This window comes from Terrapene carolina, unplaced genomic scaffold (genome assembly GCF_002925995.2).
Source record: "Terrapene carolina triunguis isolate 2854851 unplaced genomic scaffold, T_m_triunguis-2.0 Scaffold88, whole genome shotgun sequence".
NCBI classification, from domain to species: Eukaryota; Metazoa; Chordata; order Testudines; family Emydidae; genus Terrapene; species Terrapene triunguis.
In genome coordinates, this window is record NW_020664439.1 from 8,337,882 (window position 1) to 8,353,816 (window position 15,935).

The 15,935-nt window shown below is 39.3% G+C and overlaps 1 protein-coding gene across 2 annotated transcripts in view; it reads right to left on the minus strand.

The window, feature by feature from the left end:
- Nucleotides 1-2,248: 2,248 nt before the first annotated feature.
- The window catches only part of PIK3CB (phosphatidylinositol-4,5-bisphosphate 3-kinase catalytic subunit beta), a 213,856-nt gene continuing 200,169 nt past the window's right edge, over nt 2,249-15,935 (minus strand). For both annotated transcript variants that reach the window (XM_026650133.2, XM_026650134.2), the window contains exons 20-24: nt 15,415-15,582; nt 14,194-14,317; nt 12,385-12,530; nt 5,520-5,652; nt 2,249-2,630 (exon numbers count right to left, since the gene is read on the minus strand). In XM_026650133.2, coding sequence (XP_026505918.1) covers nt 2,493-2,630; nt 5,520-5,652; nt 12,385-12,530; nt 14,194-14,317; nt 15,415-15,582 — 709 coding nt within the window. In that variant the 3' untranslated portion in view covers nt 2,249-2,492. The remainder of the gene's footprint in view (nt 2,631-5,519; nt 5,653-12,384; nt 12,531-14,193; nt 14,318-15,414; nt 15,583-15,935) is intronic.

Here is a 15,935-nt window from a genome sequence, read left to right on the forward strand (position 1 = left end):
TTATCTCTGAAGCAGACGACTTCTCAAAAATTGTAGACCAGTGTAATCATGAAGGCAGGGAGGTACAAGGATGCTCCAATACAAGCGCCAGTACAAGTGCTAGTGCTCCCTGGGGTGCTAGCTACACCAAAAGGAAGCAGGGAACAGATGGGGCCATCTATCCATCTCAGGTACTTATATGCCTCCATTAGTAGTATCTGACTGCCTCACAATCTTTAATGTATGTATGCTCACAAAGCCCCTGTGAGGTAGGGAAGTGTTATTATCCACATTTTACAGATGGGGAATTGAGGAAGAGAGAGAATTAGTTATTCGTGCAAGGTCACTCAAGAAGTGTATGGTGGACCAGGAAATTCAATGGCTTCCCAAATCCTAGGCTGGTGCCCTAACCAGTGGGCTATCATGCCTCCTGTCATGGCCCTGCAATCCTTCTGCATCAGCCAGGAATGATGCAATATGTGCATTCCCCACTGCGCTCTTGGGAGTTTTCGGAGAGATTGCACCTCCTTGAAGCTCAGTCCCTCCCAGAGGTACTGCAGTATGGCTCCAAATGACCTCCAATGCAGGCTTCTATCCATCAGACCTACATTAGCCCTGAGTAATTTGGGTAATTTGCCTTGTTGCATAGCAAAACTAAACGTGTCCAGCAATGGTTCTGCTGACTCAACTGAGCAATGGTTACAGATGTTAATTTTTAGGCAGTGAATTGGTAGAGGCTGATGATAGGTCTACCTTTACTGTGAAGACAGATTTGTGGCCAGTGGAGTAGTTTTTCTTCTCCCTTCTTCCTGTCTGCTCCTAAAAGCAGAGGGATGATATGGTACACGGTTACCAAAAGTGGATAGGAAACTAAAACAATTGATATGTTAGCATATTAACACAACAGGCTTTCCCAGAAACATCAGTAGCAGCACAGAACATAGAGGACAGAGTATACCCAACAGTTGGGGCAAAACAACATTTCAGTCTTTTCATATCTGATAAAAAAGAAACCAATTGTGTAAAATGCTGTACTTCTAACTGGCTTAGATTTGGTGTTTGGTCTTTAAAGAGGACAAAACAATTCACTCTATGAACAAAGTAAAATCATCTTTAATGAAATTCCTGTGTAAAACAATTGTTTAGTCCAAAGGTAAATATATATTTAATTCTCTTTCAAATGTCAACACAAATTGAGAGCTACCAGTGGTCTTTGGAGAATGAACAGTAGTTAAGTTCCATCTTGCTAATGTTCAGAAACAGTATATGCTACACCTTTAAAACAGCAGTTTCTATTGCACGTATCACAATTGCTCTCCATTTAGGCACCTAAAAAACGGATACCTCACTAAATAAATTAAAACAAATCCAGTTTCTTTAGCAACCATCTTAAACTGAACACAAATATCCTGGAAAAGTAATATTACTGCAGGCTTTTAATAAATACAGTAAGAACAGATTTATGACTCCTCACTGGTGTTTTATAACATGTTGAATTTTAAGTATGGACTTTATTTTTATAAAATCTTAAGTACCGACTTGGTGGTACAATTTCCTTATTATTTTGGTACAAAGGCTCTGTTAATCAGTATTTGTATTATATTTAAGTAAAATTTTCCATATACTGTACATACTTTACACCGTGTGTTTGTGTGTGCATCAGTGTTATGAACTTAAATGGAAGACTGAGTCAAGCAACTCTTTGCAGACAGATGAAGTAACTTTGCTTTTTGCAAAGAGTTAAAAAACAGATTGAATTGAAGACAATACACCTTTTGGGAGGGATTTTCAAAAGCATTCAGCATTGGTCTAATTGCTCCTAGTGAAGTCACAGGGAGCAAAGTTAGGCCAAAACTAAGTGCTTTTGAAGAACTCCCATTAGAAATCTTACAAATATCTGTATACTGTTCTTTCAGCAGCAGTACAAGACTTTAAGCACCTCCCTGTAGTACAATAACTGTGGCTACTCTTTACAGTAGAATTAATTAATGCATTTATGCAAGTAGGGCAGATTTCATATGAAAAAATATATACAGTATGGTCATGTTTAGCTAGAATTAAGATATCAAAAACTTTCACCCTTCTTTTAAGCCCCAATTTTAAAACAATGAGCAGTTTCATAAGAGGTCTCCATACCTCCCGAGTGTGTAGAGTACATGACCCCAACATACAAAAACAAATATTTACACTTTCTTAAAGTACCAAATAATTAAAAAAAAAAAAAAAAGTATCTAGTATCTCTCAGCTTAAAAAAAAAAAAAAAAAAAAAAAAAAAGTATCTAGTAGCTCTCAGCGTGCAAAGTCAGCAGGAACTGATTATCCAGGATATTTACTATTTGTTCAGAAAGTCTTGGGATCAAGCATTCAGAAGCAGAGTGCAAAAGAATCAGCAATTATCCAGGCCACTTCCTTTTTTCTGTTTTGAAATACATTTTGTTGGTCAAGCTTACAGTTCCCTTTTTAAACACTTATTGTCAGAGTAATGTTCAGTTTAGTGCAAATCTAAAAACCACCTAGGATCTGTAATCTTTTCTAACAGTGTGAGCCATCCAGTTCACTTTAGTAGTCCAACTTTCCCGGAGCGCTTCATCAAATTTTTGCTTAAATTGTTTTAGCGCTTCTTCCTCAGTCTTCCCTAAGGCAAGAGAGTCCTAAAAACAAAAAGAAAACAAAAAAGGTACTGTTGGGAATTTAAAATCCAGTTATGTTCCCCCCCTTCCCAGCATTTTTAATTTTTCTAAATCACATTCTTCTTTTTCTACTATAAACCTCTTAAGTCTATTAGCCTTTTATCAATATACAGTGATATTTTCTGGACTTAATGATAAAGTTAGAAAGAAAAAAAGAGGAAATCACAGGTGTTTTTGAGAAACTAACCAACTCTGGCCAGTGTTTGCTGTTAAAGCAACAAAACAACTACTGAAGAAGAACATGGCACTAATTTGCAGTTCAGTAACTAGAAATTATGAGTAACATACAGGCAGATGGCAACTCAATGTTGGCAAAAAAGAAATGAACTGATGGAGAATCTAAAAAAGTGACAGCCAGGAAAAGCTGGTATGAAAAATGTACTTTTACCTGAGTGAAGCAATTTGCAACATGCTGTACTGTTCTGTTGTGAAAAACATTCCATTAGCTCTCTCATATGAACATGAACTACCTATCTAGATGATAAGATACTTTTAAAACTATTTTTTTATTTTGACCCAGAAATTAAGAAAAGCCTTTTTCTTTACAGCACTGTGCTCCTGGGCCAATTTGTGAGGTCATAAAAAAAACTTCTGAGGGTATGCAAGCACCCTCACCTCCCACTGATCTTAATGAGATCAGCACCGCAGAGGGTCAGAATCTGACCTCTTGGTGCCAACTGGCAGAGGGCACAGGGGTTCATAAGAGTCACAGAGATCCCCCGGGTCTGGTATCCACATACTAGTTTGCCAAAGAGTGTCATGTAAGGTCTCTATTGAAAGCCTGAGTCACAATGGTCCCCATAATCATTGCAAAATGTATGTATGGATAATATGTAAGCAGTTATGTATGTATACTGCAAATTATGTTCTTAAGATCTGTGCCTTGGGACTGGTAACCAGAAGGTTTTAAACAAGTTACTTTCAGGCAGGAGATGCTTATCTACCTGTCTGGCTATATGCAAATTGTGTTCTGTGTGCTTATCATAGAATCTCAGGGTTGGAAGGGACCTCAGGAGGTCATCTAGTCCAACCCCCTGCTCAAAGCAGGACCAATCCCCAACTAAATCATCCCAGCCAGGGCTTTGTCAAGCCTGACCTTAAAAACCTCTAAGGAAGAAGATTCCACCAGCTCCCTAGGTAACCCATTCCAGTGTTTCACCACCCTCCTACTGAAAAAGTTTTTCCTAATATCCAACCTAAACCTCCCCAACTGCAACTTGAGACCATTACTCCTTGTTCTGTCTTTAGGTACCACTGAGAATAGTCTAGATCCATCCTCTTTGGAACCCCCTTTCAGGTAGTTGAAAGCAGCTATCAAATCCCCCCTCATTCTTCTCTTCTGCAGACTAAACAATCCCAGTTCCCTCAGCCTCTCCTCATAAGTCATGTGCTCCAGCCCCCTAATAATTTTTGTTGCCCTCTGCTGGACTCTTTCCAATTTTTCCACATCCTCCTTGTAGTGTGGGGCCCAAAACTGTACACAGTACTCCAGATGAGGCCTCACCAATGCCAAATAGAGGGGAATGATCACGTCCCTCGATCTGCTGGCAATACTCCTACTTATACAGCCCAAAATGCCGTTAGCCTTCTTGGCAACAAGGGCACACTGTTGACTCATATCCAGCTTCTCGTCCACTGTAACCCCTAGGTCCTTTTCTGCAGATCTGCTGCCTAGCCACTCGGTCCCTAGTCTGTAGCAGTGCATGGGATTCTTCTGTCCTAAGTGCAGGACTCTGCACTTGTTCTTGTTGAACCTAATCAGATTTCTTTTGGCCCAATCCTCTAATTTGTCTAAGTCCCTCTGTATCCTATCCCTACCCTCCAGCGTATCTACCACTCCTCCCCGTTTAGTGTCATCTGCATAATGAACAACTACATACAGTCTGAGAAAAATGCAAATCAAATGTCTCCAGGGAAGATTCTAGATAGGAAAAAACAAGCAGTGGGGGTTACCCATTTTACAAGTGAAGACAATGAATGATTGGAACTATATCTGGAGGTGCAGAGATGAGCCAGTTATCCTTCGTTGAGAGGACAAGCTGCCAGCACGCTTGTCTTCTGAATGGAGGATCACAGCCTGTCTGGCTGTTTGACACTGGAAGAGAAACTTTGGGTGAACTAACCTTTGAGAGACATCGGAACGTCCTGTTAGTTAAGCTTAGGCTCTAGAAAGCATATTATGATTTCATTTGATATGTTTGTATATTTTATATGTTCTACTAGCTTCTTGAATCTATTCTTTGCTAAATAAACTTCTTGTTTTTACTGTAAACATATCTAGTATTGTGTGGTAAGCAGAGCCGTGGTCTAAGATGTAACTGATAAGCTGGCTGTACTGTACCTTTGGGAGCAGAGAATTTGGGAGTTCTGCGAGTGTCTAGTGGATCATGGGCTGTGCATTCCAGGGGGCCGCTCAGAGGTCTCAGGGGTTGGAGTGTACCTATCATTAACTAGTAAAGGAGAGTGGGGCTGATGGAGGCCTGGAAGGCAGTGCTTGCATTGCCAGAGACTGGTGGAGTTGGGGAACTGACCCACAGCAGGCATACACAAGCGTTCCTCATGCTAAGGCCTGGTGGTAGCAAGGTTCCTCAAAACGCTTTGTACCCCCAGGATGCATCACAGATCTCTTGAGAGACAGCAACTAGTCATTCCAGGATCTTACATACAAAATAGTTGAGGGAAATGGGTCTGTGCCTCAGTACCAGATACCACTTGAAGAAAGTTCTATTATATGGATTGGAATCCTAGGGAAAGGGCTTAGAAAAGTAAGGAAACGCATTTGCTATGTGACCATAAATTCACGTACAGAAGAAATGCTAAATTATATGGAGATGTAGTTCTGGTTTTTACCTTGAGATACTGGATATCCTTGACAGAGGTTAGCTCTGGAAGCCCTGCAGTTAACATCAGTGCAAAGAGTGTGATAAATAGATTTCCATGTCTTCGCAGAATCAAATATGCGTCTTCACAACACTGGCGGAACCTGAACATCCATCACAAAACATACATGCAATGGACATGAAGCAGGAGAAGATACAGTAAGATAGCTCTTCATAGGTCATCTGGCTCAATGCATATTTTTTCAAATGAAATTAAGTTTAGTATACAATTACTGTCTGAAATGACACTTGTGAACTTTTATTTAACCCTCCAGCTGTTCCACTTTCAATCCTGCATTTGTCTGCCAATATACATACAGTAAATACTGACAGTATCAAATGGAACTGTGGGCTAACTACTTATTCTACAGTAGAAAAATGGCTCATTGGCATTTGGTTGGTTTTCCATTTATCCAACAGCACCAACTACAGACAGCATTGTGGCTCCACCTACCAGAAGCAAGGAGGCAAAAGGTCAGTCAAACTGAATGTATGAGCATCAATATTCCCACTTCTTTGCCAATATGGGCTTCTGTCGCAAAGTGATAACTTACATCGAAGTAAAATCTCTGAGAGACTCCTCCTAAGAGGAGTCTGCACACTAAGCCCAGGTCTATGGGACCCGGGCTTGTGGACTTGGTGTTTCCAAGCCCACGCTTGACAGTCCACACTGCATTGTAAACCTGGGTTTACAATTGCTGGACCTTGCTAACGCACCAATACTGCACTACACGGAACTTCTGACTTGGGTCAGTGGCTTGAGCTGCATCCACATTTCAAAATGACAGGGCCTGAACCCAAGTGACAGTAGAACTCTATATTTGACTGCTTCCTCCCCGCCCCCGCAGGATTCTAGGTCCTGAGTGCTTGCTGACCTGAGTCTGACCTATTTGTGTGTGGATAGAAGGGGAACAAGTCAGAGTGGGTAGGAGTCAGGAACGATGTAGAAAGGGAGAAGAAAGGACTTTGACAAATAGAATTACTGGTGGGCAATTTTCCCTTGTTGCATGTACCTTACCTTTCACACTAGCCAATGACAGTAAACACAGTCAGTGGCTGTTGTAAGCAATGGGTCGAAGGACTGGCAGCCAAACTGCAGAGGCCCAAGCTGGAGTGGCACAAAGAAAGAAGGTCTCCACAACACTGATAGCCATGGGGGCTATGGAATTGGCCAGATTTCAGAGACAAGCTCTGTGTGACAAGCTCTCAGGTAGGTAGAGAAGTCAGAGAGATGAAGTCGAACCTCAGGGACATTACTGTGTCCCTGCCAATGAGATGGTTCAGAGCCCCTGAGTGGAAGGTTTGGTGTGGAGGATGGTTTATTCCTGCTGGCTCCCTGTAATTCTTGCCTACCAGCTACAGAGCCTTTTAGCTGTGAGCTGGCTTGGAGGTATCCATACAGATATTCCCTCCCTCTTCATTCTCCTGTAACTAGATTTTTTCTTCCTTTTTCTCTTCTCTTTCTCATTTACGTAAATGAGTTGAAAGACAATTTAGAAGAAACAGAAGAGCTAAGAAAGTACTGTTACTTATCTGATAGTAACTATGGTTCTTTAAGAGGTGTTGTCCAAGTGGATTCCCTTCTTGGGACACACACACCCCATGTAGCCTCCAGCAGTGCCTACGCCCTATATATGTCCTGTGTACACTGGCCCAAAGGAATAAAGGGTGGAACGGGCCCAACCATCCCTCAACTCCTTTGAGAATCCAGAATCCCAGAGGAGCAGGACTCTGTAGTTGCAGGGAAGGAGGGTTGGCCTTGGAATCCATGTGAGTAACACATCTCAAAGAATCTCCATTCTTTCTTGTTCAAATGATTGTCTACGTGTATTCTGCTCTTGGTAACCAACAACAGTTTGCTTGGACCTGGATACTAGGAGTCAACAAATAATGAATGCAAGACAGCCCTATCAAACGGGTATCCAATCTGGAAGCTTCTGCCAAGGAACAGTGTCTCGTAAAGATGTGAACCAGCTGCCTGTGCCCTAGCTAACTTGGCTATCTCATAACATGTTGTTATACAGTTGGAGACCCATTTTGATAATCTTTGTAAGGATACTGCCTGACCCTTAACACTATCAGGGAAAGCCACTAGCAGTCTAGGTGTGTTCCTGAATGATTTTGTCCAGTTAAGATAGTATGACAATGCCCTTACTACATCAAATGTATGAAGTTTAGCTTTCCCTGGGTTTGAGTGAGGCTTAGGAAAGAAAACAGAGATGAATAAACTGGTTCATATGGAACTCTGAAAGAACTTTGGTGAGGAACTTGGGATGAAGCCTGAGAGTAATGTTGTCCTTATGAAAAACTATATAAGAGACTCACCAGAAGGGCCTGATTTCCCCTACCCTTTGAGCTAATGCAATGGCTACTAAAAAACAGTCTTCAGTGATACACGGTATAGGGTACAGGTTGCTATGGGCTCAAAAAGGGAGCCATCAACATTTAATACTATATTGAAGTTCCAAGAGGGACAGGGCTCCCAAATTGGGGGGAAACATGAATAAGGCTCTTAAGGAATCTAGCTGCTGTAGGATGAGAAAATATTGTGTTGCCCTGGATAAAGAGGGTGATGTGCAGATACTGCTGCTATACTGACCCTTCAGAAACTAAAAGTCCAGATTGTTTCTGAACTAACAAACAATAAAATACTACTGAAACAGGTGTTGAGGGAAATGGATGCTGATGAAATGCCCACATAGAAATCCTTTTCCACCTATCAAATAGACTGACCTATAAAGCTAACAGTCTTTCTATTCAACTGGTATCTCAGGAGGATGTTTAACAGCAACTACTGAAGTTTAACATTTTTAAATCAGCAGGTCCAGATAACGTGTATCCAAGCATTTTAGAAGAGCTGGCTTGGAACATAGGGGAAGTCCCAGAAGAAAGCTAATATTGTGTCAATATTTAAAAAGGTTAAATGGGATGATTTGAGTAATTCTAGTTCTGCCAATCTGGGCATCAATCCTGGGCAAGGTAACAGAGTGAATGATACAGGAGTCGATTAATAAAGAATTAAAGGATGGCAATATAATTAATACAAATCAACATAGGTTTATGGAAAACATTTCCTGTTAGACCAACTTCATACTTTTTTTTTGATGCGATTACAACTTTGGTTGATAAAAATAATAGCGTTGACATAATATATTGAGACTCCTGTAAGGTGTTTGACTTGGCATCACTCAACATTTTCATTAAAAAACTAGAATGATATAAAATTAACATGGGACATATTAAATGGATTAAGAGCTGACTAACTCATAGGTCTCAAAACTTAATTGTAAATGAAGACTCATCATCGAGTGGGTATCTTTCTAATGGAGCCCTGCAGGGATTTGTTCGTGGTCCTATGCTATTTAACCTTTTTATTAATGACCTGGAAGAAAACGTAAAATCATCACTGATAAGGTTTGGAGATGACACAAAAACTGGGGGAGTGGTAAATAACAAAAAGGACAGGTCATTAATACAGAGCGATCTTGATCACCTGGCAAACTTGTTGCAAACAAACGAACAAACAATATGCCTTTTGATATAGCTAAATGTAAATGTGTACACCTGGGAACAAAGAATTTAGGCCATACTTACAGGCTGGAGGACTCTATCCTGGGAAGCAGTGACTCTGAAAAAGGTTTGGGGGTGGTGGTGGATAATCAGCTAAACATGAACTCCCTGTATGACATTGGCCAAAAGGGCTAATAGGATCCTTGGATACAAAAACAGGGGAATCTTGAGTAGGAGTAGAGAGGTCATTTTACCTCTGTATTTGGCACTGCAACCACTGCTGGAATACTGTGTCCAGCTCTGGTGTGCACAGTTCAAGAAAGATGTTAATAAACTGGAGACGGTTCAGAGAAGAGCCACGAGAACGATTAAAAGATTAGTAAACAAGCCACAAGGAGCTCAATCTATTTATCTTAAAGGGATGGTTAAGGTGTGAATTGATTACAATCAATAAAATACCTATTTGGGAAACAAATAATTGACAATGGGCTCTTCAATCTAGCAGAAAAAGGTGAAACACGATCCAATAGCTGGAAGTTGAATGTAGACAAATTCAGACTGGAAATAAGGTGTAAATTCTTAACTGTCAGAGTAATTAACCACTGGAACAATTTACCAAGGGTCACAATGGATTCTCCATCACTGGCAACTTTTAAATCAAGACTGGATGTTTTTCTAAAAGATCTGCTCTAAGGAATTATTTGGGAGAAATTCTATAGCCTGTGTTAGACAGGTGGTTAGGCCAGATGATCACAACAGGCCCTTCTAGCCTTGAAACTTATGAATCCAGTTGAGGCTTCCTCCTTTGGACGAAATGTTCTGAACGCATGGGGCACATGCACACAGAATGGAATCCATATGAACAATCACTAGAAGAAGAAATGGGGAATCACATTACCATCTATGCATTTAGGTCAGGCAACCAAAACGAATGGAAAGGAAGTGGAGCTTAAAATTAGAAGCCTTGACTGACAGATATATTATCTTTAGAATTCTGGTAGGCAGACCTAAAATGCTCTCAATAATTGCTTGTTGCCGAATACAATGGTACATACATTTACATTTAGCCATTTGGCAAAGATCAGTAGAAAATTAGTTTTAGAAATATCACCAAAAGTGCTAAATTGTGCTATAAATCCTAGAATTTGATGACCGCAGAATTGCAGGATAATTTCTGGCAGTGATAGAAACAGTGCTATTTCTCAGTACTCAAGGGGGGTGTTAAAATAATTGTGTGTTTTAACAATGGGTGGGTTCTAAGTTCAGGAAAATCATTTATAAAAATATGAACATGAATCAGATCTAGATACAACCAATCTATATTATAAAAGCAATCCTTCCTCATTTTTCTCTTCCACCAACCCCCCCACAACAAATCCGTTATATCACATGGCTAAAGATAGCTATGTTTCATGGTTGAGACATCATTGCTGTGAATGCAGACTTAAGAATGTAAGAATGGCCACACTAGATCAGACCAATGGTCCATCTAGTCCAGTATCCTGTTTTCTGACAGTGGCCAGTTTCAGATGCTTCAGAGGCAATGAAAAGAACTAGGCAATTTTTGAGTGATCATCCTGTTGTCCAGCCCAGCTTCTGACAGTTAGAGACTTCAGGACACCCAGAGCATGGGGATGCATCCATGACTAACTTGGCTAATAGTCACCGATGGGCCTATCTTCTGTGATATTAGCTAATTATTTTTTTAAAACATAGTTATGCTTTTGGCCTTCACAACATCCCTTGGCAACGAGTTCCACAAGTTGACTGTGCATTGTGTGAAGAAGTACTTCCTTATGTTTGTTTTAAAGCTGCTGCCAATTAATTTCATTGGGTTACCCCTGGTTCTTGTGTTATGTGAAGGGGTAAATAATATTTCCTTATTAACTTTCTCCGCACCATTCATGATTTTGTAGACCTCTGTCATATCCCTCCATAATCGTGTCTTTTCTAAACTGAACAATCCCAGTCTTTTTAATCTCTCTTCATACAGAAGCTGTTTCATAACCTTCATCATATTTTTGCCCTTCTCTATACTTTTTCCAACTCTAACATCTTTTTTGAAATCGGGCAACCAGAATTGTATGAAATATTCAAGGTGTGGGCGTACCATGGATTTATATAATGGCATTATGATATTTTCTGTATTATTATCTATCCCTTTCCTAATATTCAGGTAGCTTTTTTGAGTGCCGGTGCATATTGAGCAGCTGTTTTCAGAGAATTATGCACAATGTTTCCAAGATCTCTTTACTGAGTGGTAACAGCTAATTTAGACCTCATAATTTTGTATGTATAGTTGGTATTGTGTCTTTCACTGTGCATTACTTTACATTTATCAACACTGAATTTCATCTGCCTTTTTGTTGCCCAGTCACCCAGTTTTTGGAGATCCCTTTGTAACTCTTCACAGTCAGCTTTGGACTTAATTATCTTGAGTAATTTTGTATAATCTTCTCAGCTTTTCCACTTCACTGTTTACCATTTTCCAGATCTTTTGTGAATATGTTGACCAGCAGTGGCTCCAGTACAGATCCTTGGGGGACCTCATTATTTAACTCTCTCGACTGTGAAAACTGACCATTTATTCCTACCCTTTGTTTCCTGTCTTTTAATCAGTTACTGACCCATGAGAGGAACTTCCCTCTTATCCCATCAGTACCTACTTTGCTTAAGAGCCTTTTGTGGGGGACCTTGTGAATGTTTCTGAAAGTCCAAGTACACTATATGCATTGGACCATCTTTGTCCACATGTTTGTTGACACGCTCAGAAAATGCTAATAGATTGGTGAAGCATGATTTTCCTTTATAAAAGCCATGTTCTTTCTTCCCCAATATATGTTAATCTATGTGTCTGATAATTCTATTCCTACCAGCAATACCAATTTGCTGGTATTGAAGGTAGGCTTACTGGCTTGTAATTGCCAGGATCACCCATGGAGCCTTTTTAAAAAAAAAAATCAGTGTTACATTAGCTATTTGCCAGTCATCTGGTATAGATGCTGACTTAAGCGATAGGTTACGTACCATAATGAGTAGTTCAGTTCATCTATATACACAGGATGTACAGTATTTTCTTAACACTTTGTTTTCAAATTAAATGAGTTAAAATTACTTCTCTCTTAAAAAGCAAAAATGTTTCAAGTTTGCTAAGGTGTATTTTTCCTTAGTCTAGGTCCACTTGGATGGGTGATCACTTTGCATTATTTTACTGCATGCTGATTATGCATAGGACTGTGTGCTGGAACTGATCAACATACTTTGTTCCAGCTATAAGGTGAGGAAAGAAGTTATGACTTTATCTTAGACATCAAAGCAATACTTACCGGCCGAATTTCTCAGTATTCCCCGTTTTGCCTTGTTGAATGACATGAATGAAATCATAGGTAAGAATGAAAGGCACTCGTTCCCTTTTAATTCCAAATTTGGATTTGAAGTTCCCAAGAATATGCCCAAAATCTATGTGAAAGAGCTAAACAAAAAGAAATAAAAATTAATTTCTCCAGAAAAATATTCTATTTTTCTAATTTGTTTAAAAAACTTAAAGGGGACCTTGTCAGGAATGGTTAGCTAAAAATGAGACTCACAGTAATCCCCCATTCCTGCCCTAACACCTCATCTTTTGTGTGTCTCTGAAGGAGATGTAATTTCTTGTTTAGGTTTTTATTCTCAGTGTTTTAAAACTGAATAGAAATATCAGTGCCAGCAGCCTGGCTCTTCTGGCCACTCTGAGTACAAAGCAATGTCCACACAGGAGGAAATATTGTCAGTCAGAAAGGAAATTTCAGTTTCAAGCTTCCAAGGTACAGCAATAAACATTATTTATCTGTGTTAGGGCTTTACCATGATGCCCAACATCATAGTATCTGAGTGTCTTCCACGTGAAATCCATAGCAATAGTGAAGTCCCCTGTAGACTTCAAGGAGTCTCTGGCATTCTACCGTTTCAGGGTTGAAACTCTGTCAGGTAAGGGTTTCTTTTAAAAAATAATTAATTATTATTAAAATTTAATTTATTTCATGTTTTTGGTGATGGGGCAGTGTCGGGGATAGTAGAGGAAAAATTATTCTACAAATTAATAAAATACTGACAACATTGTTCTAAAAATGAGAAAATGTCTTGTAGATGGAAGAGTGATGTCACTGAAATCTGGATAAGGCTACACTAGAAATAAAAAAAATTCATTATGAATAACATTTTTATTGAGAGTATTATTCATGTCTAACCCTGATGGCACCATACAGTTCAAAACTCTATACTTGGATTTTCTAGGTTGCTCATTTGCAAGATACACTGAGATCTGATCATAGCTATAAACATCTAGGGCCACAAGGAGTAGCACCGTGTACATAATTGATTTTTCTGCTTTGGTGACCAAACCAAAAAATAACTTAAAAACTTCTGTTTGGGCTGACCCAAAACACAAACGTTTCAGTTTTTCGGGAGGAACAAAGAAGATGAAAAAAAAATCTGTTTTAGGTTGAACAAAACATTTTGCTCAACCTGAAACTAAAGTGTTTTGTTTTCAAGATTACCTTTCCAACATGTTTTTTAAAACAAAACAGTGAAATTCTGAAACAAAATGTCTTTCTGAAATAAGACGTTAAAATATTAAATTGTAGAAATGCTGAAAATGAACTGTTTGCACATTTCACAATATATACAGTTGACCAAAAATTTTTCTGAAATAGACTTGAATGTGTGTTTCGCTTAAACAGAATCAGCATTTTTCAGTGAAAAAATGATTAGCATGAAAAAAATGTGCCCAGCTCTAATAAGGAGACTTATTGGGTTTTAGGGAAGTGATGAATTATTCAGGACAATCTTACTTGACAAATAATTATTTACAATATATACAGTGGTCTCTAAGCTGCTATCCTCTCTTGATTAAAATCTTCTCAAAACTCACTTTCTCTCCCCATCTACCAGAACTGAGTTAACCATAACAACTACTATTTACATATTTAGTTCCATATTTATATGTTTTATTCTAATAAGACACCAAAGCTAGAATAAGACAAATGTACCTGAAAAAAACTCTCAAAATAAGCTTTGTACAAGAACTACAATGGCGAAGACTTTTTTTTTTTTTTTTTTTTAAATAGAGTTCATCTAACTGCTAACAGGATTCTTACCTGACCATTCTTCCTGACCATGATATTGTCACTATGTCTGTCACCAATGCCCAGTACGTAAGTAGCTACACAGTAGCCAGCACAAGACAGGGTGAACTCCTCGATGGCTCGATCCAGGTCATCTCTAAAAACACAAAGGCAAACAATAATTCTGCACATTAGCAATAATTCACCTTCTATTTTCACTTTAAGAAAACACAATTTTGCTTAAACTAAGATCAGATATGGATATTTTAAAACAGCTCAACTGCAGGATTACTAAACCATTTCACTATGTAGAAATGAAACTGTTACAATAGGCAATGGCATTGAGCCATTAGGTATGTGTAATTATTATTTTCTTTAAATTATGTTTCATGGCTTATCCAATGATGTACAGCACAGATTGCTGCCAATGTTAGAATTCGGTGTTTGGACTGCTGTTTGAACTCCAAGAGAAACCTGAATCTGAATATGGATCCGGTATCTAAAACGAAAAAGGCAACAAACTTGCAAAGACAGCTATATATGTGTGTACTTGTGCATACATGCATGCACACAATGGGCGAGATCCTCACTCCGCTGAGCCCTTTTACATTGGGTAAAAGGGACAGAGCAATGTAAAAGGAATCTAAAAGTCTTGGATCCAGCCAAGGGAAGACTTTCAAGGCACAGAAACAGTGAAAGACAGCAATGAGACTGCTGTCTGAGGACTCCCTGGCAAGCCCTGGCATACAGGGAGTGCTGGAGGCAGGGCTACAGCACACAGTGCTTGGAGATTCCAGACAGCGCTGTGGCCCAATGGGCTCCAGACAAGTCCTACGGGCTGTCTAAATTATGCCTGAAACCGCAGAGCTTACAGCCACCTTAGCCTTTCCCAAACCCTGGGCTCTGAGTTTTCTGCTGAGCCTCTTAGAGGTGCAGTGCAGAATCTCACCCAACCCTTTTGGATATGCATTAGGGTGATGCTATAATGGCTCCAGAATTAAGGTTGCTTTGAATTTAAAGAGGGGATCAAACCTATTTATTATGTGTGGCTAATACAGTGTATCCTCTACTAATTCTGAGTACAGAATACATTTTCTGAAAATTTACATGAAAAAAGGGTGCTCTGCATCACCGTGCAGGATTGGACCCTAAAATGGGATTTGTGTTTTTTTCCTTAATCCTCAAAACAGAATTTCACCTTGTAAAAAATTTTATAACGTAAGTTATAAGCAAGAAATACACATGAAAATTTACCCTAAATTGTATTCCTTTAGCCAGTTTAAGAGAGCATCTTTGTTGAATGCAGCAGCAGCAGCAACATTGCTACTATTTAACTGAATATCTGCAATGGTTTCTGAAGCAGAAACAGCCTCAATAAGGCCAGAATGGTCTCCTGTTGCTAAACAACCATATGGCAACATCCTGAAACAAAACAGAGACACTATTAAAAAAAATTAGGAAGATTGTTTCTTTCAACACAAACATTCTTGGGCTGAATATCTATGCTAATTTTAAGGCTAAACTCTCAGAAATTAATACATGGACAGGTTTCCAGAGTGAAAACATGAATGCTTTATTTACAAATAGTATTTTTCCTCCACTACATAAATGCAAAAAGCAACAGAGGGTCCTGTGGCACCTTTAAGACTAACAGAAGTATTGGGAGCATAAGCTTTCGTGGGTAAGAACCTCACTTCTTCAGATGCAAGTAATGGAAATCTCCAGAGGCATGAGGTTGATAGATTTCCGTTCCATACGGCTAAATGCAGTGCCTT